This window comes from Mycena indigotica (assembly GCF_014461135.1).
Source record: "Mycena indigotica strain 171206Taipei chromosome Unknown Mind.scaff0004, whole genome shotgun sequence".
NCBI lineage: Eukaryota > Fungi > Basidiomycota > Agaricomycetes > Agaricales > Mycenaceae > Mycena > Mycena indigotica.
In genome coordinates this window covers 1,845,669-1,868,449 of record NW_023503003.1, presented here as the reverse complement: position 1 = coordinate 1,868,449, position 22,781 = coordinate 1,845,669, and the positions used below count along the sequence as shown (strand labels likewise).

Genomic DNA, 22,781 nt, shown 5'->3' with positions numbered 1-22,781 from the left:
ATGAGCTTTGCTGGGGGGTCAGCGAAGCGAGGGAGCAAACGACGGAAAGACGGACCCTTTTGAACGCTCCAGTTTCCCGACAGTAATGGTGGTAGTTGAGTGTCGAACGGAGAGTTCTGCTCAATTTTAATTGACCCTTTGGCTAATCACACACTTTTCGAGGGGTATCACTTCCATTTGCAGCGAAGATTAACGCCTAAAACATCAGACATCGCGTGCTCTATTTCAGGGCCGCTGTCACAAGGTTGCCGGCTGCTGATTATGGCATAGCGCCGCTGGTTGCGCACTGACGTTTTCTGGCTGTAGTACTCTAGGTAGAGGCAGCTACTGAGCAGAAAACAGTCTCATCCTTTCGGAATGGCCCCTCCCCCGTATACTTGGCTCGAACTTATTGTCAGCGCACCTGCACTCCCGTCCTCATAACAAAAAAAAATTACGACACAAACACCCAGACTCGCCTGGCAAAGGTCTATTCCGTCGTCACAAGCAAACTCGCGAAGGAAAGAAAGAGCAAACATCGTGTCATTTCACAGGAGTATCGGTGGCCGGCGGAACTGGGTCTACTTCGCCTAACTTCTCAGCCCCGTTTGTCGTGATGTCTGTCCCCACGTCTCCCCGAATCGTCCTCCGATCATCGTCATCTTCAGCGGTTTCCTCCTCGGTGACTATGCCTGATGGTGCTTCGCTGTCCGTAACGGCCTTCATGGTCCGTATTGCAGACGGGTAACGAGCTCGTAAGAATCCCGCGATGGGTGACAGCATAAATCGACTGCCGGTAGTGCTTTTCTTCCCCGCTTCTGTTGTCGTTGTTGTTGTTGTGGGTGTCGTGGCCCCACTCTGTGAAGGAGTATTTTCTTCACCGGCTAGTTCGAGATTCTCTGCCTTTGGCGTTGTCGACCCTGTAGCGTTATTATTTTCCACAGGTGACTCCGCTCGGGGAGATTCAAGTCCCGTAACACTCAACTCTGGCGAGTCAAACAACCGCGGACCGCTGCACAAGTCTTCAGACGCGTGAGTGAACAGCGATAGACACGCACCCTAATTTGGCACCCTCTCCGTCGGTTAGCGTCAGCAATAGGTTCTTCAGGTTCGGCAAGGTATGTCTCATATCCAACGCACGTAGATCGCGGTCAGCCATCAACTAAAGAACTGTTCTTAGAAAGTTGAGGGGTTCGCATGGTGACGGAGCTTTACCAATTCGATATCTTTGTTCAACAGGAATACTCCATACTCAAACCGATATGTGTCGACACCTTTTGAGAAGAGCGGAAACCTAGTAACTTGAAATCATCAGAAAACAACATCAAAACTAGACACAAACACAACGCACATTCGCGGACCCACCATGGCTGAAATTCCATCGCGTATCATACTGCGACTGCCGATGCAAGTAATTGGGTAGACTAGCCCCTTGCCTAGATAGGCCGCCAAGAGCTGCACAACTTGCGCCACGTAACCCAGTGCAGTTGCAACAGAATCCTCCGAGACATCTTTATGGGATGCTAAAGACAAAGGTGGCGCTGGATCAGAAGCAGCCAGTGGTATTGGGAGTGGAACGTCGAGAATGGTATAGAGGAGGTCGGGAGGGGAGCGAAGGTCGATAGGAAATATAGTGGCAAGAGAAGAAATGAGAGTGGTCCTTGTCGGAGTGAAGTGACTTTGCAGGATTGTCAGCTCGTCTCTGTAGCTAATCAGACTGATATTTTGACAAGCAAACATCCTGCTTACTTCGCGTCAGACACTTCCTCATGTCTCTGGCTCATCGCTGATAGGTCTTCATCACGCAGATCTTGAGCCATTACAAGCAATTCTCGGCGTTCTTGAATCTGCTGACGCTTCATTTCGATTTTCTCTTTGACTGGCCCAAATTTAGCTCGCCAATCCTTGATGAGTTTTCACTCACGAAGCTCAGACTGGTCATAGACCACCGTGCAATTCTTGCGGAGACCTTGAACCACAGATTCCCTTTCGGAAATTTCCCGTTTCTGTCAAATTATATTTGAAACGCTCTAAAGTGGGGGCGGGAGAAATAATTGAATAGGATCGACTTACAAGCGCCCAAGTAGTATCTCCTTCGAGAACCTTGTCAATTTCGCGTACGATTTCGTTGAGAGAGACCTCGGTGTCCTGTATACAGGTCTGTAGCGTCACAAGTCTGCAAAATATTCTGAACGAAACAAACGGGAACAGGGAGGATCATTACTTGAAAAGGTCTTGCCAGTCTGCTGTTTTGGCTCGATCCTTGTCAGGATCTTGACCTCGTCGATGTCGTCGTCGGCCAGCTGCGGCAACATCAGCCGCTAATTGGCCTGGCGGCGCCTGCAGGCTTCTTTGCCGCCCTTCCGCTGGATTCGGGGTCCGACGCATAACCGGCATCAGCTGAGGGAGTAGGTGATTTACGTCCCAGTCTAAGTGTAGATGGAAGGTAGAATGACTGTCCAGGCGGTTGTAGAGTAATAACGAGTGTGTTGGAAGGGAGATCCTGCTACGCATGTTCAATATTTTCCCCTCCGACAATTAACTCAAGCTCGTACCTCATCAGAGAGCAGTAAAAGCTGCCCAAGATCAACGGTCCATTCTTCTATGAGCCGCCAATCGGTATCGGATTCCTGTGTCTCCTTCTCCTTACCCTTCCCAAGAACGGGCAAGACGTCTTGGCCAACTTCGCCCCAAAGTTCCACCTTGAATTTCCGCCCGCCGGGATTTGTTGTGTGACCTTCCCGCCCCCATGAGCGTGTGTCAACAGGGAATGACGGATTTGTTGAAGGTCGATGGATTGGTGAGAAGTAGTCGGGTACTGACTGAAAGGAAGGTGAATCAGGGCGCGCTTGGGATGATGCGAGCACAGGGGACGATGGTCGAGCTGGTTTTCGTGGAGATTGGGGAGTTTGTTTCCCGTTCGGTAGTAAGGATGATATGGAAGGGGATTTGGGGGCATGTTTAGATGGGGAGGGTATAGTGTCGCGTCGAGCGGTTTTCTCGGCTGGACTTAGAGGCGAGGGCTTCGTGCCTTTCCGTGTGAGGGTGCCGTTGGGTTTAGGACTGCGTGGTGAGAGAGATGTAACTGTTGGTGAAGTTGACAGCGGAGGAGGTTCGCTGGATTCTACGGAAACGGTGAGAAAGGTTTCAAATAGCCGGGACTTGATAATCTTCTCAAGTCCAGTTTGTGAGTGGTCTGGTAAGTTGGCGGTGAAGGGGACAACGGTAGGAATTGTTGTCGACGGCAGATTGAGTGAAGACGTGATTGAGCTTGTTCGTGCTCTGTGACCCCGTATTGACGGTGTTGAGCCAGTTTGGAACCGCACAGAGCCTGAAGTGGGCCCGCCAGTCCCATGAAAGCTGACCCTCGATTGTCGCCGACCTCGCGAATCCAATGAGCCATGATCGTCACTCTCCTCCGATTTAACGCTCTTATAGGTGGCTATCGAGTTCGTAGATATTCTTCGGCTACGTTTTCTTGACAATGTGACGTCGAGGTCGTCAGAGAAGTAGCCCGAAGGGTTGAACTGGGGTTGCTCCGCGGGTTGTGAGAGTGCAGATGCAAATGCATCGCGGACTGGGAAAGCAGTCAAGTTACGAATTTGGATGGACGATATGTGGCGAATGCGACGCTAAAAACAGCTAAGATACCGTCAAGTTGTAGGGAGGGAACGAACTTGAGAGAGGTCATCCATGAGGAGTTTGTGGTTGTGACCAAGTTGGTCTTAACCACCACTATCATTATGCCTCCAAAACCAACACCACTGTTCAAACAAACCAAGATTGAATCAAAGCCTGCCGATGCTTTGAAACAAGAACACGATGCCCGGGCAATGCCTCCGCCACCCAACCCGCCAAAAGGCATCCTGGTTCCTGAAGTTGAGGCACTCAGTTCAACCCTAAGAAATATCGCCGTAAAGACTGGTCAAGTATACGCATTCTTCGCGGACTCAAGGAGATTGTAAGCAAGGCTCTCATTGGATTGAAGCATTGCCTACTCAATTCTGCAGAGGTATTCAGCATGTTGCGCCGGTACCTCCACAAAGCCTCACTGAATCGTTGGGACGTGAGGTGGAAAAATATGATCAACTATGTGATGCGGTGGAGTCTAGACTGGTAAGTTTGTCTGCTCGGAATCGTGAATCTTTGGCTAAGTATATCAGCTTCGAGCCATCTCTGTTCTTCAACGCGACATTGCGCGACGGAAACGACGTCAAGAAGAAGAGGAGGCGGCAGCGGCAGCGGCAGCAACAAAGGACGTGAAGATGGAAGATGGCTCTCATTCCGCCCCACTCTCTCCAGCGACAAGTACACTCCCTGCGGTTGAATCTACAACATTGGAAAGTTCGCCTCCACCAACCGATCCATCACAATCACCGCCGTTGTCCGGTTCCCTGCTTGGGCGGCGGCCATCCGCAATCTCGATATCATCGTTACAACGCCCCGCACTCCCACTCAAACTAGACCTATCCTCCGCTGCCCTTCGTATTTCTCCTGAAGAAGCCTCCCTTTTCTCTCAAGGGCTTTCCTCGCCTGTGACTCTCGCGCCGAAATCCGCTCGCCCGTATGGCCCGAACGAGTTGCCCCCAGAGCTGATGGCCGTTTTAACGTCTAATGCTGACGCTGGCCCTTCCTCACGAGTCGAAATCGATTTGACTGGGCCAGATACAGTGCCAGATGTTGATATGTCGGCAATTGGAAACAGTGCCGACAAACCCATCGACTTAGACGCAATGGAACTTGACATGGCCACGATGACCGAGCTATTCGGCGATGAAACGAGTTCAACTGGAGGCGGAAGCGCAGTTGACGGACTATTCACTCCCGTCATTCCCGGACCGGAAGTGCATTTAGATGTCAAGATCAAGCATGAAGACGTTGAAGAGAGTTTCCTCAGTGCATTGAGCAGCAACCCACACGAAGATATCTTTACCTCGCTTCCAAGTGATTCGCAGGCCAGTGTGGCTCTTCCTGACCCATCTGTGTCTGCGCCTTTGGATCTTGCGAGTTTTTCGCAAATGAACGAGAGCGCAGTTGGAGCCGGCACTGGTCCAGAAGGTTCTTCCTCATACGACCTTGGACTAGATCTCTCGTTCTTGGCGGAAGGGCACAACACAGAGATAAGCTTTGACATGGAGGCTTTGTTGGGTAATATGGGTGACGGCAGTGCTGGCAGTACAGCGGAGACCAAGATGGAAGAACCTTAAAGTCATTTTCGTATGTATTCAGTTATCCCTTTCCGCCAATGTTCAGGCCCCCCCTTTCGTCCTCCTGTACCCGTCCTCCATGAGCGTGCAGAAACGTGAAGACTATGCAGAGACGTATGTGGACCACTATACTCAGCCACTAACAGCCCACATTCCTGTCTCGCCATTATCCCCGCATTTCGCTCCATATCTGGACAGCCCCCTTCCAAGTCAGCAAAGCTTTCGCGACGAGGACTATGCCTATCCACCACCACCATCCCCCTCTCTTTCTAATTCTCCGTATACCTTGTCTCCTCCTCCGAGTCCAGGGCGTCCGGTCGGCAAAGAACGCGTTGCTTATGCTGCCAGCCAAGGAGGTTATGGGTACGGTGGTCCTACTGCACACCGACGCAGTATGATGATGCCCTCGGTAAACCAGCAACAGCAAGGGAGGAGACGTAAGCGCCTTATAATGGCTGGGGGACTTTTGTTCCTTATGACAGCAGTTGTGCTTGTCGTAGTTATCATCTCCAGACGCCGTAGTGGTGGATCAAACGCGTCTGCAACCTCAGCCAGTTCATCTGACTCAGATAATCGCAAACCTAGTTCAAAGAGCCTCGTAACCACCGGTGGTGATCAAAGTGTCGTTGTCAACGATTTTGGAGACACGTTCGTTTATACCAATTCTTTTGGAGGGTACTGTACGTGGTTTCAGCCCCAAACAAAAGTATTCTCTGACGACCAATCAGGGCTGGCAGACCCTGAGAACCCAACATATGGCGGACGCGCAAATAGTTGGACTCCTTTGCTCAATGAAACTTGGACATGGGGTGTCAATAGGGCCAATGGGGTAAATTTGGGTGGATGGTTCCAGTTAGAACCGTGTAAGTCTTTTTAACCAGAAGGCTCCCACAGTTGCTCATGTTTCTCCAGTCATTTCCCCCGCACTATTCCAACCGTATCCATCTGCTGGAGACGAATGGACCTTGTCGCAGCATCTACTTGCAGACGGGAAATTAGAATCTACTTTGGAGACTCATTACGCGACATTTATAGTACAAATCTTTATTCTCCTTTCAACCTTGCTAACCAACGGTTATAGACTGAACAGGATCTCGCTCAAATCGCCGGAGCGGGCTTGAACTGGATTCGTGTCCCAATTCCCTTCTGGGCTGTCGGGTCAGTCCCAACTATATATCCTTGTGATTCGGTTGATTGACTGTAAGCATGTCTCAGCACTTGGTCTGATGTCGGGACAGACGCATTTGGGACTGGTGCAAACGGCGGGACCGTCGCCGAGCCGTTTTTAAACGCAGTTTGCTGGAAGTATGTTGGTCACGTGGATTAAATTTCTTCAACTCAAAAACCTCAGATACTTTGTTCGTATGCTCGGCTGGGCTCGAAAATACGGTCTTCGTGTCAATATCGATCTTCATAGCTTGCCTGGCTCCCAAAATGGTTGCAACCGTGTTACTCGTTGGATCAAATAGTTGAAACTTGGACAGGGTACAATCACTCAGGAAAGATGGGCCAAATCAACTTCTTAAACGGTCCCATGGGTATGGCAAATGCACAACGAGCTCTGTAATTCCGCAATAATTCCTTTGAGAAGTTCGACTCAACATTCTTAGCGACTGCATTCGCGTCATAACCGAGTTTATTGCTCAAGAACAGTACCAAGATGTGGTACAGATTTTCGGAGTCGTAAACGAGGGTTAGCTTTGTCCGACAGTCTTCCCCCTCTAACGATACCAAAGCACTCATGTCGACCATCGGACGAGAACAACTAGGCGCCTTGTTAGTCACTTTGATCTAAATCAAAGTACACTGATAAAGCTTGTCTCAGCTATATCCACACCCACGATATGATTCGGGGGATCACCGGTATCGGCAAAGGACCTTATATCAGTCTTCATGACGGCTTTGTTGGTCTTGAATCATGGGCGGGCTTCGCTACCGGGAGCGACCGGATTATTCTCGATACACATCCGTATTTCAGCTTTAGCGGCAACCCTAACAATGCGCCAATCGCAACGTCGGAAAACCCCCTGGATCCGGCTGCGGGAGGCACCTGGCCAAACCAAGCGTGCTCTGGGTGGGGTGGGGGCATGAATTCCAGTCGGGGCGCCTTTGGGGTCACACTCGCAGGGGAGTTTAGCAATGGATTCAACGATTGCGGGCTATTCCTCAAAGGCGTGAATGGGTCAACGTCTTATGGGGGTGATTGCAACTACTGGCAAGACGCGAGCCAATGGAACACTTCCGTTAAAGCCGGACTGCAAGCGTTTGCCCTCGGCCAGATGGATGCATTGCAGGACTGGTTTTTCTGGACGTGGAAGATTGGTGCGGCGCAGAACGGGGTAGTGAGCTCTCCCTTGTGGTCATACAAGGCGGGGCTCGAAGGCGGTTGGATGCCGGCTGACCCGCGCGTTGCCGTTGGCAAGTGCATTCAAGTCGGTGCAACGCCCCAATCGTGGGCGGGGACCTTCAGCTCCTGGCAAACAGGCGGGGCTGGGGCAGGAAATATCCAGTCCCGCATGCAATGGCCGCCTGCGACCCTCTCGAATCAGAAGGGCAACATTCTGCTCACCTACACACCAACCGCGGCAATCACGAGCCTGATGTATGTGATGCCGACGGTAACGCCAACGGGGAGCGCAAGCGCAAGTGTCGCAAGCATGCCTTCCGCGAGTATGGGGAGCGGATGGGCGAACTTGGCAGACACGACTTTAGCAGCTGCGCCAATTGCTGGCTGCACATACCCTAATGCTTGGAATGCGATAGGACTGCCCGCGCCAACAGTGGCTTGCTAGAGTCAGTCAATTATTATCAGGGAAGTACTGTGCCTGGGTGGAAATTTGGTGTAGGATGTTAATATTATAATATTTCGGGCACTTGATTTGGTGATGTCATCTTGACAGGCGTCACAGACGTGACATGGCCCTCTTGCAACCCTCTTGTCTCTACCACAATCGACATTCGCGTGTCAATTCGCGCCGCCATTAGCCAGCCCACTCTGATCGACGATACACTTCTACATTAGTAGCGAATCTGGCTCGCTATGTGGTAGAATAGGCCGGATCAGAGAAATTTTGATTTCGGATGATTCGGATCTTTGCACCACCTTTAATCAGATTTGCATCGCACCACAGCTAGGATTGTTGTCCAGGCCGCTCTGGTTTGCCCACCACATCGTATGTCACCTCACAAGACGGTAGTTGTCCTCGGTGCTGCGTATGGCGGCGAGTAACTGAAAATTCAAGTCATCACCAGGCTGAAAATGCGTTCCAGGTGCCCGTGCCGCTCAGCTCATCGCTGCTGGCCTCCCGGAAGGTTGGCGCATCGTTTTAATAGACCGCAACTCGTACGTGGGGACAATACTTTGGAGTCTCTTATGCTAACTATCTGGGACCAGTCACGCTAACCGTAAACGCCCATATTCTTCGTCCTAAAGCAGCGTAATGAGCTACCCTCGCAGACGTATATATCTTGCCGAGACTGGCGGTGCTTCCTGGCCACGAGCATAAAGCCTGTACGTCTCAGTGCCAGTGCTGTCAAGATCTCATTTCTCTCCCAGTCATTCCTTACGACAACATTTTCAATGTCGAAACCCCCAATCCCGACAGACACACATTCCTTCGTGCAACCGTGCAATCTTTTTCCTCCAACTCTATCAAGCTCTCGCGCGCCTTTCCTGAACACGGCATCCTTACCGACGTCCTTGAATTCGATCATGCCATCTACGCGCTCGGCTCACATCTCCCCAGCCCGCTCAACCTCTGGGCGGCCAGTCCAGACGGAAAACCTTGTCCGAACACGTACGGTGGAGACAAGTCGGAGGCTATAAACTGGTTGAAGAGGAAGCAGACCGTAATCCAAGCAGCCTCAGCGGTTCTTGTTGTTGGTGGAGGAGCCCTTGGGATCCAATTCGCTTCGGACATTGCTGCAATTCACCCAGAAAAGCGGGTGACCCTTCTTCACTCTCGGACACGACTCCTGCCACGGTTCGACTCCACGATGCACACGGAGATACTGCAGGAACTCGAATTGAGCGGCGTCGATGTCATTCTCGGTGACCGTCTTGACCTTTCCACGATGCCCACTGAGGATTCGTCATCACATACTGTCCGTACGATGAGCGGGCGCGAAATCAGCGCTGATCTCGTGTTGCTTTGCACCGGTCAAGTTCCCAACACGGAATTATTGTCGACCTTCGACGAGACTACGGTTGACTCTGGGACACGTCTTGCCCATGTTCTTCGCACCATGCAGCTTGGCATACTACCTCCTGCTGTCGAGGAAGTACCAATAATAGGCAAAGTCTCTGAACAAGAAGATGAAGATCTTTTGCAAGCAGCTCTTGCACAGATCGCGCTGCAAAACCAAGACACCGATTCGCCAACATCCGAGGAAGACGATTTGGAGCCTACATCAGAAACGACGCCATACCCGCACATCTTCGTCGTGGGTGACGCTGCCGATGCCTTTGGCGCGATACCCGCTGGTCATAATGCATACTACCAGGCCGAAGTCGCCGCAAAGAATGTACTAAAACTCATCAATTCCGCTGCGTCCGTTGAGGAGGTAGAATTGGACCGTTACACACCAGGCTTGCCAGCCATCAAAGTCTCTCTTGGCCTGCGCAAAAATGTGTATCAGGTTAATGGAGTCGTGGGTGTCGGGCGTGAATCGCGGGACGATTTGAACGCTGCATCGATGTGGGGTTACTTTGGTTCTCCGGTTACGTTGAGTGAGGAGGAGGAGGACTGTTCGAAAATGCATCGATAGACTCCAACAGTAGGGGAACTTTCTATTCTTATAGATTGTTTATGAACCGCCTTCGCTTCTGAACCGAAAATAGGCGCTTGAGTTGCGCACTGGCTACAAGCGTTGGGATCAGGTCACCAATTGTCGAGGTAACAAGTGCAGCACTGGGTTCATTCAATGCTAGTATACTTCGATTACAGGTTGGTTTGGGGCTTGGCCAGTGGTAGTTAGAAATGTACAGTTCATGAATTACGTGGGCATGGCCATTTTGAGGTCTTGCAAATGCTCCATCCATGACACATTGAATAGCAGGCAGGCCGAAAGAGTAGGTGTCATAGGAGAGATAGTATAGAATTTGCATGTTTTGCGACTAGTGAGTTTTATCCACTTTGAGAGCTATGCACACCTCTAAGCAAGCAGTAAAGGCAGTTTCGGTGTGGGTTTCTTTCTTGATTGACCATATTAGCGACGCAACGCTACAAAGTATCACCAGAACGCAGCCAACGGAATCGAGAGAGGACGCACCCAAAGAAAATTCAATCAGGAAGCGAATAACCCGGGGGTTCGTCTTCGTCGCTATTCACAGGACGAGGATTCCTGTTGAACAAAGGAATAAGGTGGGAAGTAGTAGTTCTCGCTGCCTGGCTAACCTGAACCGGAATCAGCCTGGATTGGCGCGGGACATATTCGATGGGCCGGGTCCACGGAATGACGAGCATGTCGCTGTTTGGCGTTTGGGTGAGAACGATGGTGAACGAGGGGAATGTTGGAGGCGGTCGTAGCGGGAAGCGGTCAAAGGCGAAGGAGTGCGAGGAGCAAAAGGCTTTTGATAACCGTGCTTGAGCTTTAGAAAGAAGATGTCCTACCAAAAGCGGCAACCAGAGAGTTGGCGCGAGGAAAGCCACGAAGGTTCTAAGCCAAATTCCAATGCAAAGATAGAGGTGAAAACACTGATCACCTTCTGGCGCTTGTATTCCTGCATGGACGAGTTCCTACGTTGACGGGCTGAACAGAGTGTTGATGCCAATGCGATTGGGCTGAAGTTGAGGTTCACATCAACAGCCTTGCAATGAGTGGATTGGGTCATTTTCGTAAAGCGCAGTGAATACGAGCTTCTCCCGCGAGCACCTTCCAGGACACTCTGTGGGTTGGAAACTGTCTCTTGGACATTCAGACCTCGGCGACGTGAGAAAAGGGAAAAGGGCTATCATTATAGATGTATTGGGTAAACATTGCATCGGTCTTGAAGAGTTCTGGGGAGTTGACTGCATTTAACTACAGGCAGGTCTGGGGAAGGGTGAAGTCGGTGGTCGTAGAGGGAAGTGAAAGCAGTCTGCTGGAGGCTATGGGAATTAGAATTAGTGGCCGTTCTGTGGAGATGGCAAGTTGGAGAGGGGAAGCAGAGAGGCGCAATAGACGCACTGGTGGAAACGGTGGTGTCGCTGCGAGACAGGCTTGGAGAAAATCCAGGCAAGTAAACATCATGGACACAAACATCCACATTTCGTACGGTTGGATTATTTGAGATGTATTCTATGCTCCTTTTGTGGGCAGCGGCGAGTGGGGCTGGATGGCGCGGGCGGATGGCTTTGATACTCTGAATGTGGCGTCCAAGTTTTTTTGGAATGAATATAGCAACTTCGGCTCTATTTCTTGGGGTCTTTCTATTTTGAGCCCATGGTGCGATGCTACTCGACCAGCGCTCAACCAGCGCTACGCTGAGCGGAGTAGGATACCATATCGTTGAATTCGAGCAAGGAAACCTCGTGTGCATGTGATCAGTGACTTCTAGGGTCTTGAATAAACTACTGTTTCCACTTGCCTTCACCCCCACTATTCCCTTGCGCGTCTCAATCCGTACCGAGGCTTCATCTCGTTGGATGGCCATTGCTCATAGAGAGAGAGATCAAGGCCTCCTCTGCCCTTGATGTTGTGTCTTCCAAGCCGTCTCACTTGCCTTGTCAAAACGCGATTCCAACCTCCTCCACTTACCATACAATGCCACCAACTGTTCTAGGCACATTGAAAATACCCAGATTCGACCCCGCCTGGATTATGCAAGCGACATTGACGAGTGCTGGTGAAGGCAAACTAGGCGCTTCAAGGGAAATATACCCCCAATTAAAACCAAGATCTCCAATGCGGCCGCTTAGACATCCGAGTATGCTGAGTATCCGCCAACCCAAGTATTAGTTGGATTGAGCAGTATAGTATGTTGCAATTGCTTCCTGTTTTGTGTGCGTGCTGAAGAGTGCCAAGACAGACTTTTATTCCAGTTTATTCTTGTCGACCTTCTTGCAATGCTGGCCTTCTTCTGTAGGCGCACCTCATACTGTTGCTGCTAGCACCAACCCGACTCTATCAAACAGACCGCATCAAACTCAAGTCGCCTTACATCTCTTGTTTCGTCTTGCTGAGCCGGCGTTCTGGTAGTTGTTGCTTGTCGTTTGGCGGTATCGGGCTCACGCTGTATGGACTGGCTATGTTTAGTTCGCAAGCAACTCGCTGTTGTTACTTGTCACGATCCGGCAGGAGTCATTGTTGTCGACCGTGAGACAAGATGCGCCAAGTCCGTGCCAGCACCACGCAGAGGCCATTCCCAGACTGACTTGGATTTGCCATTCTCGACATTTTGGAGTCTGTTATCACCGAAGCTCCCAATCTTGAGATGGAAATAAACCGAGCAGCATAGGCAACATTGGGAGGAGGATTGCACATTGAATGCTAGCCGATTGTGTGGCTTGATTCGCGTTTGGTGGTCATCTTCATGATTCATCGACGCTTGGAGTGATGGCTCAGAGAGTGGTCATTCGTGTTGTTGCTTCAGCAGATAGCCAAGGGGAAGACTACGGCTAGCCGGCGTATCCAGCAATGATGGGCTGGGGGATTTCTTCTGTTGACAATCACCACAACGGACAATCGAGTGCGCTGTTGTCCATTACTTGAAGCCCGCGGTGTCATTTAGAAAGAATTTGGTTGGTTGTGTGGGAGGGAGGGAGTGTGGATGGATGAAATAAGGAAGAGAAAGAGCGATGGGGATGCCGTTCTCGACTCAAGGTTGGCTCTTAAATCTCATCACGGACACTTGAATCTCATATAGACCTCTGTGGCTAGCCACTGGATCGCAATGGCACGCTTGCTTGACGCCCAGGACATCGAGCCATACAAATTGAGATGGCGACACAGGTAAAGCCATTTTTCCAGGTTGAAAACTATCGATTTGGCGCTTTAAAAGCACTCAAACTAACTTTTTCTATCTATTTGCCTCTCTTTATTCCACCACCACACAATGGTCAACTTCAACATCCATATAGGGAATCTCGTCCTCGGCCAGTTCATCTTCGGTGGCGCGTTTCCACCACAGGATGGAGGGGAAGTGGGACAGGTGAGTCCCTTCCACAGCCGTCAAGTTGCGCACTGAAAGTCCTAATAGCAAGCTGCAGACGCCGAACGCCCTGAAGTTCAGGAAGTTGGCATTATACCAGTATTTGTCTATGCTTTCTCGCCTTTTGCATCACTGACAACCTCTCTAGCTCATCATGGCCGCGCAAGTTCTACGCCGCCTTCTCGCCAACATCCGCGCCCTCTTTTAAGTGCTCAAGTGCGAATCGAGGTACATTGTCCTTATGGTCGAGCACGACTGACAATCAACCAGATGTCTCACCCGCTGCGGCAGTACCGCTTTTTTTTGTCTCAAACGCTATTGCTACTACCACCTATTGACAAAATATAGTGCCACACCAAAAATGTATCCATACCGCCTTCCTACATCACCATAAACCTGTACATATATAGTAGTGTCCAAAATGTGTAGTTAAAATTGCTCAAAAAAAATCCACGAGATTGACAAGTACTTGATGTTCTGAATCAGCTTATATCACAGCTCAGAAACCGCTCACAACAACATTGGTAAGGGAAAGCTTATGGATTGAAGCTGTTCTCAACCGATCTTCGGCGGCGGCGCTGGATACGACGAATCTAGAGTAGAACTTGTTTTCCCATTGTTACTATTCGTTACTTTTTGAAAGGTTGTTGTGACTAAAGCTACATTTCGAAGGACGTGAAGTAGAAGATACAGTATGTTCATAAGGATATGTACCGGAAGATTGAAGACACAATGAAAGGGAGATTGGGGCCATACGATGTGGACAGCGACTAGAAGTGCGTATAGTCGTATGATTGCATGCAAGAGGGATTTACGTAGATAGCGTTGAAGGGTGTGGACATGTCGGGTACCGGAATCGAAAGGTACTGCTCGCGCGGGGGAGAGTATTCGTAGTTGAGTGGAGAAGGGACGCTGTAGGGCGAGTACCCATTCGGGTCCATGGAGTCGACGTAATCCGCGTCAAAGAACTCCTGATGGGCAGGCCAATGATACTCGCCGATGTGGTTTGCGAGAATAGAGGGAACTGGGGCAAGGGGAACTGGAGCGACGAGAACAGGCGATGGTAGGTCGTAGTCACAGTCGTTACTGTCGTCGAGTTGGCCTTGGTCTCGTGCAAGGACTGCTCTGGCCAAATCGTCACCGTCTTTCCCGGCACGCATAAGCTTCGCGACCTCCTTGTCGCGCTGCTTGTCCGCGGCAGCGCTGCCTTTGACCTTGCGTTTACGCGGCGCGACGGTTTTCTTGACAGGATGGAAGACGTAGTCAGGATGCTGCAAGGCATGGTCGCGTTTGGCCTGTTCGGCTTGTTCCTGCCAATAAGCCCGCTCGGAGTCGGAAAGAGCACGCCAGAGCTCGCCGATGGAGCGAGAGATGCGCTTCTGGTCCTTGGTAACCGCTTTTGGAATTTTCTGCGCATTGGCAGAGCTGCAGGAAAGAGATATTCAGCGATCAAGTCGGGCCGTAAGATATAATGAAGCGCACCGGAAGAGTATGAAAGCGTTGGGCGGACGAGGGATATGGCCTGGAGGGGTACTCTTACGAGCATAAGTTCGGCGCATTCTCGAGGGTTTGGGGCTTGGAGAGGGTGTAGGGACGATGTAGTTGGCGTGGTCCCACTGCGAGTACTCGACGAGTTCTTGTTGAGAGGGCATGTCGGTTTGTACTTGGGAAACCCATGGCGGATTCTTTTTATGGTGGACGTATCGCGTCGAAAACAGCTACCCTTGCGATCAGTCACATATGGTGGCGATGCACTAATGAGGGTCGTGCCTCAGAAGTAAGCGCCGCAAATGATCCCCTTTGTTGCATGGTCGGGTCGTGGCGACGGACCGCAGATTAGATCCCTTTGTCCCCCGGCTTGTGACGAGTCTCCGGCGTTCTTACACATTTCGGGAAGAAGCAATTTGATATCCTGCGTTTCGATAAACGGGAAATTGGTTAACAATGACGCTTGACTTGAAAAATCTACGACGATTCTGGCGATAAGTTATGCTGAATAGATGCTACAGTAGTAAGAACAAGACTTAGATAGGATAACTAACGCTTCGAAGAGCAAACAAGTATGTTCTTTGTGATGCATGTTATTAAGTTCAGCTATCGTCCATGGAGGACAGGTGGAGAGAAGCTGACTTCGGGTCATGTTCTCATGCATTCGGCAAAATAGGATAGTCGACTCATCTTCCAGTCAGAGGCAAAAGCGAAGAGTCAGTCTGTGTGACGTGTGACAAACGTGATCGCGTTGTGTCACGCGCCGTTTGCTGTCGGCGCGGCACGTTCAACAACTCCTTTCCTCCCGACCACCACCATGCCTCCTCGCAAAAAAGCTGCTGCCGACGGTGCTGCTCCAGCTCCTACACGCTCTAGCACTCGCACAAAATCTGCTGCAGCCTCAGCCCCAGCCCCGGCAGCGACGAAGCCCAAATCCAAGAAGCGCGCGGCTGCCAGCGACGATGAAGATAGTCAATCTGACAATGATGTGAAAAAACCAGCAAGCAAGAAAGCCAAGAAGGCGCCCGCCTCAAAGGCAAAGGCAAAGGCCGACAGCGACGACGAGAACAGCCAAAGCGACAACGATACGAAAAAGCCAGCCAGCAAGAAGGCTAAGAAAGCTCCTGCATCTAAGGCCAAGGCCAAAGCAGCCAGCGACGACGACGACAAACCGGCCAAGATGGTCACCGTTCTTAAGCGTGGCCGGGCTCCTGTAGACAGCGGCTCTGGCAAAGTTAGTGAGTAAACACATCGCCTTGTCCTCTATTGCGTGTATTAAGAGCAACAGACACGCATCAGGTCTTCAGTAATGATGAGGGCGTCTGGGATGCTAGTGAGTTTCCGTTATATTCCATCGCTATTCCCCCTAAGATTCAACAGTGCTGAACCAAACGAACATCGGCAACAATAACAACAAGTTTTATGTGGGTATTGTTTGCTCCATCATCATCTCATTCTCATTAAGATACAGGTCCTCCAACTGCTCCATCCCGTTGGAAACGACACCTCCTGCATCCTGTTCACACGTTGGGGTCGAGTGGGCGCTGATGGTCAGACCCAAGTCAAAGGCCCCTTCCCATCTTCTACCGCAATCCGAGAATTTAAGAAGCAGTTCAAGGCGAAAGCTTCAGTTGAGTGGGAAGACAGAGTTGGTATGGTACCCAAAGCAGGTCAGTCAACTTGCGGTTTTCTCGAATATCTGGTCTGATAGCATTCAGGCAAATATACCTGGCTTGAACGCGACTACGGCGACGAAGATGAAGCAGAAGCTGAAGACAAAGCCGAGAACAGTTCGAAGAAGAAGGGGAAAGCGAAATCAGAAATACCACCGTCCAAACTCGACCCTGAAATCCAAGAGCTATGCAATCTCATCTTCAGCACCTCGTATGTATCGTTTCATTTGATGTCTCCTCAAATTCACATCTGTGGTACTTAGGATTATCGACGCGACCCTCTCGTCCATGAATTACGATGCCAATAAGCTCCCTCTGGGCAAACTCGCTAAGAGCACGGTTCTGAACGGATTCGCAGCTCTCAAGGTTAGTATAACGTGTGGTGGCTATTTCGTCTGGTTCATGGCTCCTAGGCTCTTTCGGAAGTTATCAACGATCCCAACGGCGATGCTGCTAAAGAACTTGGTGGTCTCGCTAAGGCCTGCGAACACCTCAGTGGCAGATATTACTCGTTAGTCCTCTGATCCTTCCCTGACCAAAATTCTCAAGCCAACTAGCATCATACCACACGACTTCGGTTTCTCTCGACCTGTGTCCATTAACACCAAGCAACTCCTGGAAAAGGAGCTAGAACTTGTGGACGCGCTATCTGACATGGAGATCGCTAGCAAACTCATTGCAGAGAACAACAAGGCCGATGAGGATGCAGACGGCAATCCTATCAACCCTATGGACAAAAACTTCCACTCTCTCAACTTAACGAGCATGGAGCCAGTCCAGCGTACTTCCAGCGAATGGGGTGTTCTCGAGGCTTATGTTCGTGATACCCATGGTCACACTCATGGTCATATCCAGGGCAAAGTCCTGAATGCGTTCAGAGTGGAGCGAGCGGCGGAAACTGCTGCATGGAATGCCGCTGGGTATGACAAGCTTGGCGAGGGAGAGAGACTATTGTTGTGGCACGGCTCGAGGTCCACTAATTTCACCGGTATACTTTCTCAAGGGTTGCGTATCGCTCCGCCAGAAGCGCCGGTAACCGGGTGGGTTTTGGCTCTATCCATCGTTGCAACATAGTTTTCACGCGCGAACAGATATATGTTCGGTAAAGGTGTCTATTTCGCTGATGTGCGTTGCATTGTTCTTGTTTGCTTTGTTTTATGCTAAACTTATAAACCTAGATGATGTCCAAGGTATGTCCTGGTCTAGAAACCACTACAGCGCTTTTCTTATCGTCTTACAGTCAGCTGGATACTGTTATTCTCAGTACGTTCATAATCCCTGCTTCGCCATTTGGTTGCTGACCTGGGTCACCAGTTTGAGTAATGGAACGGGCGTAATGCTGCTGTGCGAAATCGCAGCTAAGCCCTTCCACGAGCTCGTGTCTGCGGTTTGTTTATAACTTTACTCCCCCTCGATGTCGCTGAACTCGTACAGGACTACCATGCCGATCAGGGCTGTAAGAAGAACAAGAAACGGTCAGTGCGGCCAGAACAACCCTTGAATTGTCGCTGAGCTGAACTACTTAGTGCGACCAAGGGGTTGGGCAGGTCGCAGCCTGGTGACTGGAAGGATGCCGGTCAAGCACTGGGACATGATGAGTTGATGTGCGTGCTCTATGACTCTCGACATTGTTTTGCTAATGGACATGATCAGTGGGTGCCATATGCCTGAGGGCCCAGCTAAGAACGTGGATCTCCCTGGAGTGCGTTTTGCCCTCGCTTTTGCCTTTTCGACTTATTACTCTGCAGCTTAACGGCGGCTACGGCCTCCAGTACAACGAATATATCGTTTATAGCACCGCTCAGATCAGAGTGAGGTATCTGCTCATGGTCAAGATGTGAGGTCCAAGGAGGATATATATGTAGGCGTCATGGATCTTTGGGTGGACTTTTTAGTCTGGTTATATCGGAGAGGCGAATTAGTTAAGCAGCCGTGTTTACGGCCATGTGTTTTGAGTAAAATTAGTGTAGTAGCGGGCAATTGCAGCGCATTTATTATTTCGGAGTCCGGAGCGATAACTTTTGCCAAGACGCTTCTTAAACACGTGACCCCGCTTTATTAGCACGTCGTGGCCGACTCCCGACAGCGCCATGCGTTGGCTTCCCATCGGCGGACAAACTGAAACACGGGGAAGACTATTCCGATCCAGGAAGAAAAGGCTCTCCGAATCCAGGAGCATCCTGGCCAGGTTTGGGTCTTTTAGACCCACCTGGACAAATCGGGATGTGATGTGTTTTTTGAGGGCTTTCGAGGTGCTAGCAGCGCAAAACTTGTACGGGTACTGTATGTGACGTGCAGCTACTCAAAAGTCCCCGAAAACGCGTTTGGATCTGCGTAATTGGCGTGGTGGTGGAATTGACCCATTATGATTACCTAATCATATACGGACATTTAAATCTATGTACTTAGAATTGGCTGGCGACAGAGGGAGGTATACCCTCGGTTTTACATATCGCCAAATAGACGTTCTTTGCGCTAACGACACAGCCCTCTAGCAATGGAATGCCAACGCTGGCATAGGAGCCCACGAGCCAGATGCCTGCGTGGGCGTCAGATTGGAGGCGGCCAGCGCCTTGTAGGTCGCCGAGTTGACAGTCCATTTCGGCAGGACATTGATACCATGAAGGTGTTGCGGTTTTACAGAGCCCGCGGAGGGCTGCTTTTGACGGGAGAGTGAGAACTGCGCGTTCAAGGGTTGCGACGCTGAGAATATGTTCCTCGTGGATAGGTACGAATGGGTTTGTCGTTTGGAAAACCGCAGGGGCGGTTGAAGAGGGGGAGGTCAGTATATGGGTCGCCATAGTGTAGTCCGAGGAAACGCGGTGGGGTGACCACGGCTTCTCTGTCTCGTGAGAACTTGAACTTGATGGTGGGCAATGTACCAGGTTGAGATCGCGTCGGTCCGAGGGATCTGAAGGAAGGAGTAATTCTGACTCGTCGGTGTGGTTTATTACAACAGTCCGGACGTAGTGGAACGCTTCAAGCGCGTTGATCTGGGCCATGATTGCTTGACGAGCGTGGGGGTCCGTCGCAAGCGAAGTAGCGTATGTCGACAGCATTGGACAAGCCCGTGTTGCTTGAGTCGCAAATACAACATGGTGAAAGCCGTCGTATGTTACCGTCCCGTTTTTCGCGGCACACTCAATCGAGGCCAGGCTGGCGTTGCTCGGGTCGACGTGGATACCGACAATTTGCGAGGAGAGATGAACATTCTTCATGTTAGAAGTCAGCCGAGAAACGACATCTCGAACACCCTTCTCCACGACAAAATGGTGAGTCCCGAGTGTCAACCAGATATAATCTGAGGAGAAGTTTAGATTCAAGTGCAATCCGAAGGGGAAAAAAAACTTACCGAGGAAGTCCTCAACAGGATGCGTCATTATGTCTGCCTCTGGTGCAGTGCATACGGCAGAAAATAGTGGAACGAGAATATCTTGTGTGAAGGACTGCCACATCGAGTCCCAGCCTAGCATCCGCCCGATGAAGTGCCTGGGTGTTGTCTCTTGCGTCCACTGCTCAAATGTTTGTGTGGACACCTTTCTTGACCGCAAAGGCGGCAAAACGAGAAATAGCAGCCGTATGTAGCATACGACTAGATGAAGTGTCGCGAGTAGGAAGAGGCCAAAGGTAAATACACGCGTTATAGCGCGATGGCTTTTCTGCTTGAGATGGTGATCACGAAGCCAGGCTGGCATCGAAACCCCTTCACGACCAGACGCGCCGTTGTAGATCATGGTCGTTTGTAATGGGGTTGCGCCCTTTTCGGACGGTGGCGAAAAGACGGAAAAGCAATAGGAAAAGTCCTTGGGCCTGAAGGCGACGCCTAGTTGACGGTAAAGCTCGATTAGATGGGGATAATATCCTGAACCTTGTCGTCAAGATTCAGGTCACCTCGAGAAAGCTTGGGTACGCACCTCCTTGGAAAGACCTCATTGGCACGTCTATTCGCCATTCGCCATCCCCACTTCCAATCGACATTGAAGAAGAATCCATCCCAAGCGTTGGCGTCTAGCGATAAAATTAATGAGTAGGGTGGTAAAAGTGTGTGGGCAGGGCCAACACCTTTTCGAAGATGTGAACGTCGAATTCGACATCATCTTGTGGGTGAGATGAAGTGAGGAGGTAACCAGCAGTCAATCCCGCTAAGCCGCTGCCTACCACGGCGACTTTAACGGTCCGGGGCATGGAAAATGACTCGGTGCGGTGGTGGCGGGGAAAGGTAAGACGCGTTGTTCGGTGTGAATGCAACCAGCGTGTGGTATGGTGCGAAACGCGATATTTACTCAAGTTATTCGGCTATGATTGATGACCGGGTCTGGGCAAACGTAGACATCTGCCTGGGACGGCTGGCAGCGACAAGGATACGGTGTCGATGCATTGCACCATAGCGTCAAGAACAAGATGTCGGACTCGGCGGATCCGGGTCAGGCTTGTCTTCAGCGCTCATTCGCGAATTAGTCTACGAAATGTGTGACATTATGATGTCACACATCATGTCTTCAACCACCGCGCGCAAGCAGGCGCCTCGACTCGCCCGTCCTGCAGCGCGGTACTGGAAAGGCAAAGCCCCCAAAGGCGTTGAAGATGGCGGGGACTCGGACTCAGATGAGGAGGAGCCACAAGAGGATGTCGCTGAGGAGGAAGGCGATGTAGATATTGGTGGGGAGCAGGACATAGTGGACGAGACTGAGGAAGATCAAGAACCGGCACCCCTCATTCAAAAACCCGCCAAATCCATGAATGTTACTCTTCGAGATGTAAATATCTCCAAGGACGGTAAAGTCATCGTTGCTGGCCGTGAAGAGTCCGGACGAACTGCAATGGAGGAAGACAAAGGCATTTTCTCTTATTTCTGTGTCTTATCCTCTAATAAATTTGGATAGAGTCAGAAGAGTCTGAGGACGAGAGGCCTACTAGAGCGGAATCTGACGAGGTACTGGTATGCCCTTCATTATACACAGTGCTCATATAATTTACACAGTCCAGCGAGTATGAAACGGACTCAGAAGAGGAGGAAAAGCCTAAAGCCCAATTCCGCCCTGTGTTTGTGCCCAAGTGCGTTTTTCCGTGCACATGTAGTATTTCACTAAGTGGTCGCAGGCGTGCCCGTGTAACAGTGGCAGAACGACAGTTAGAGGAAGACTCAGAAGAGATGCAACGAAAACGGGAGGCAGAAGCTGAGGAACGAAGAAAAGAAAGCCATGATATGGTGGCAGAAAGTATCCGTCGAGAACTCCTGGAAAGTGAGTCATGGTTGTTTGATTGCTAGCCATAATTAACCATGACTTCATAGAGGAAAAAGAAGAGGAAATCCCTGACGTTGATGATACCGACGGGGTTGATCCAGAAGGAGAATTTGAGGCATGGCGGTTGCGCGAATTGGCTAGAATCAAGAAAGAGAAAGAGGATGAGCTGCGCAGAGAGGAGGAACGAGAAGAGGTCGAACGACGACGCGCTTTGCCCGAGGAACAACGACTAAAGGAGGATCTTGAACACGCTCAGAAACTCCGTGACGAAAAACCCAAGGGCCAGCAAAAATTCCTCCAGAAATATTGGCACAAGGGTGCCTTCCACCAGGATGCAGAAATTCTCAAACGACACGATTTTACAGAGGCCACCGCATCGACTGTCGACGTGTCGTCTTTACCTGCAGTCATGCAAGTCAAGAATTTCGGCAAACGCAGTCGAACAAAATACACCCATTTGGTTGATCAAGATACCACTTTGCCGTCTGGTGGGTTTGGCGGAACCGCGCCTGTCAAGTCCGGTGGTATGAACACTGAAGGTGGAGGCTGTTTCTTATGTGGTGGTCCACATCTCAAGAAAGGTGACTCTATTCCATATTCTGTGAGTTCTCTCCAACTCAAAGCTGTTGAAGACTGCCCTCAAAACACCGGTCCACTGATGCAACTCGCCAAGACTGACGCAAACGCGGATCCAACCGGCCCGAAGAAAAAATGGGGTGGTCCTCCAGATTCCAAATCTTGGCGCGACCGCTACGAGGGTAGGGATAATGTGGGAAAAGAGCGCGATCCAGACGGCTACATGGACTCACGTGAGCACGGAAGATGGGACGAACGTGACCATGCAGACAACTCTCGCGACTATCATGATAACCGCAGCTCCCGGAGAAGGAGATCGCGTTCCCGGTCCGACTCCCGGTCTCGCTCTCCACCAATACGATACGGAAGACGTGAAGACGATCGAGGTTGGCGAGAACGACGACGAGGTTCAAGAGAGAGGGATGATAGTGGGAAGCGACGGCGCCTTGACTAGGTGTGCGCTTTCCTGCTACGTATCGTA

General features: G+C 50.7%; 7 protein-coding genes across 7 annotated transcripts; 5 read left to right on the top strand and 2 right to left on the bottom strand.

Annotated features, from left to right (window-relative positions):
• Positions 1-522: 522 nt before the first annotated feature.
• Positions 523-3,674, bottom strand: MIND_00436300 (uncharacterized protein; the record flags this gene model as incomplete). The annotated part of the gene is made up of 3 exons (XM_037361178.1): positions 523-2,485; positions 2,535-3,611; positions 3,657-3,674. The coding sequence occupies 3 exons, from the start codon at positions 3,672-3,674 to the stop codon at positions 2,294-2,296; spliced, it is 1,287 nt and encodes a 428-aa protein (XP_037221470.1). The 3' UTR covers positions 523-2,293.
• A 48-nt stretch (positions 3,675-3,722) lies between these two features.
• On the top strand, positions 3,723-5,186 carry MIND_00436200 (uncharacterized protein; the record flags this gene model as incomplete). Its single annotated transcript, XM_037361177.1, has 3 exons — positions 3,723-3,940; positions 3,990-4,095; positions 4,143-5,186. 3 exons carry the CDS (start codon positions 3,723-3,725, stop codon positions 5,184-5,186), a joined length of 1,368 nt encoding a protein of 455 aa, XP_037221469.1.
• Positions 5,187-5,265: 79 nt separating this feature from the next.
• On the top strand, positions 5,266-7,978 carry MIND_00436100 (Glycoside hydrolase family 5 protein; the record flags this gene model as incomplete). The annotated part of the gene is made up of 10 exons (XM_037361176.1): positions 5,266-5,866; positions 5,915-6,049; positions 6,099-6,220; positions 6,268-6,344; positions 6,402-6,491; positions 6,538-6,623; positions 6,671-6,749; positions 6,797-6,879; positions 6,923-6,962; positions 7,012-7,978. 10 exons carry the CDS (start codon positions 5,266-5,268, stop codon positions 7,976-7,978), a joined length of 2,280 nt encoding a protein of 759 aa, XP_037221468.1.
• A 383-nt stretch (positions 7,979-8,361) lies between these two features.
• Positions 8,362-9,953, top strand: MIND_00436000 (Apoptosis-inducing factor B; the record flags this gene model as incomplete). The annotated part of the gene is made up of 5 exons (XM_037361175.1): positions 8,362-8,407; positions 8,457-8,529; positions 8,581-8,591; positions 8,644-8,697; positions 8,743-9,953. The coding sequence occupies 5 exons, from the start codon at positions 8,362-8,364 to the stop codon at positions 9,951-9,953; spliced, it is 1,395 nt and encodes a 464-aa protein (XP_037221467.1).
• A 5,669-nt stretch (positions 9,954-15,622) lies between these two features.
• Positions 15,623-18,319, top strand: MIND_00435900 (Poly [ADP-ribose] polymerase; the record flags this gene model as incomplete). Its single annotated transcript, XM_037361174.1, has 16 exons — positions 15,623-16,043; positions 16,094-16,138; positions 16,186-16,229; positions 16,277-16,475; positions 16,524-16,689; positions 16,742-16,844; positions 16,892-16,989; positions 17,036-17,518; positions 17,570-17,603; positions 17,657-17,668; positions 17,719-17,741; positions 17,793-17,865; positions 17,913-17,953; positions 18,005-18,082; positions 18,132-18,180; positions 18,227-18,319. The coding sequence occupies 16 exons, from the start codon at positions 15,623-15,625 to the stop codon at positions 18,317-18,319; spliced, it is 1,962 nt and encodes a 653-aa protein (XP_037221466.1).
• Positions 18,320-18,883: 564 nt separating this feature from the next.
• MIND_00435800 (uncharacterized protein) lies at positions 18,884-20,663 on the bottom strand (the record flags this gene model as incomplete). The annotated part of the gene is made up of 4 exons (XM_037361173.1): positions 18,884-19,779; positions 19,831-20,340; positions 20,393-20,486; positions 20,541-20,663. 4 exons carry the CDS (start codon positions 20,661-20,663, stop codon positions 18,884-18,886), a joined length of 1,623 nt encoding a protein of 540 aa, XP_037221465.1.
• A 308-nt stretch (positions 20,664-20,971) lies between these two features.
• MIND_00435700 (RdRP-domain-containing protein) lies at positions 20,972-22,754 on the top strand (the record flags this gene model as incomplete). Its single annotated transcript, XM_037361172.1, has 5 exons — positions 20,972-21,275; positions 21,362-21,417; positions 21,460-21,533; positions 21,579-21,721; positions 21,772-22,754. 5 exons carry the CDS (start codon positions 20,972-20,974, stop codon positions 22,752-22,754), a joined length of 1,560 nt encoding a protein of 519 aa, XP_037221464.1.
• Positions 22,755-22,781: the final 27 nt, after the last annotated feature.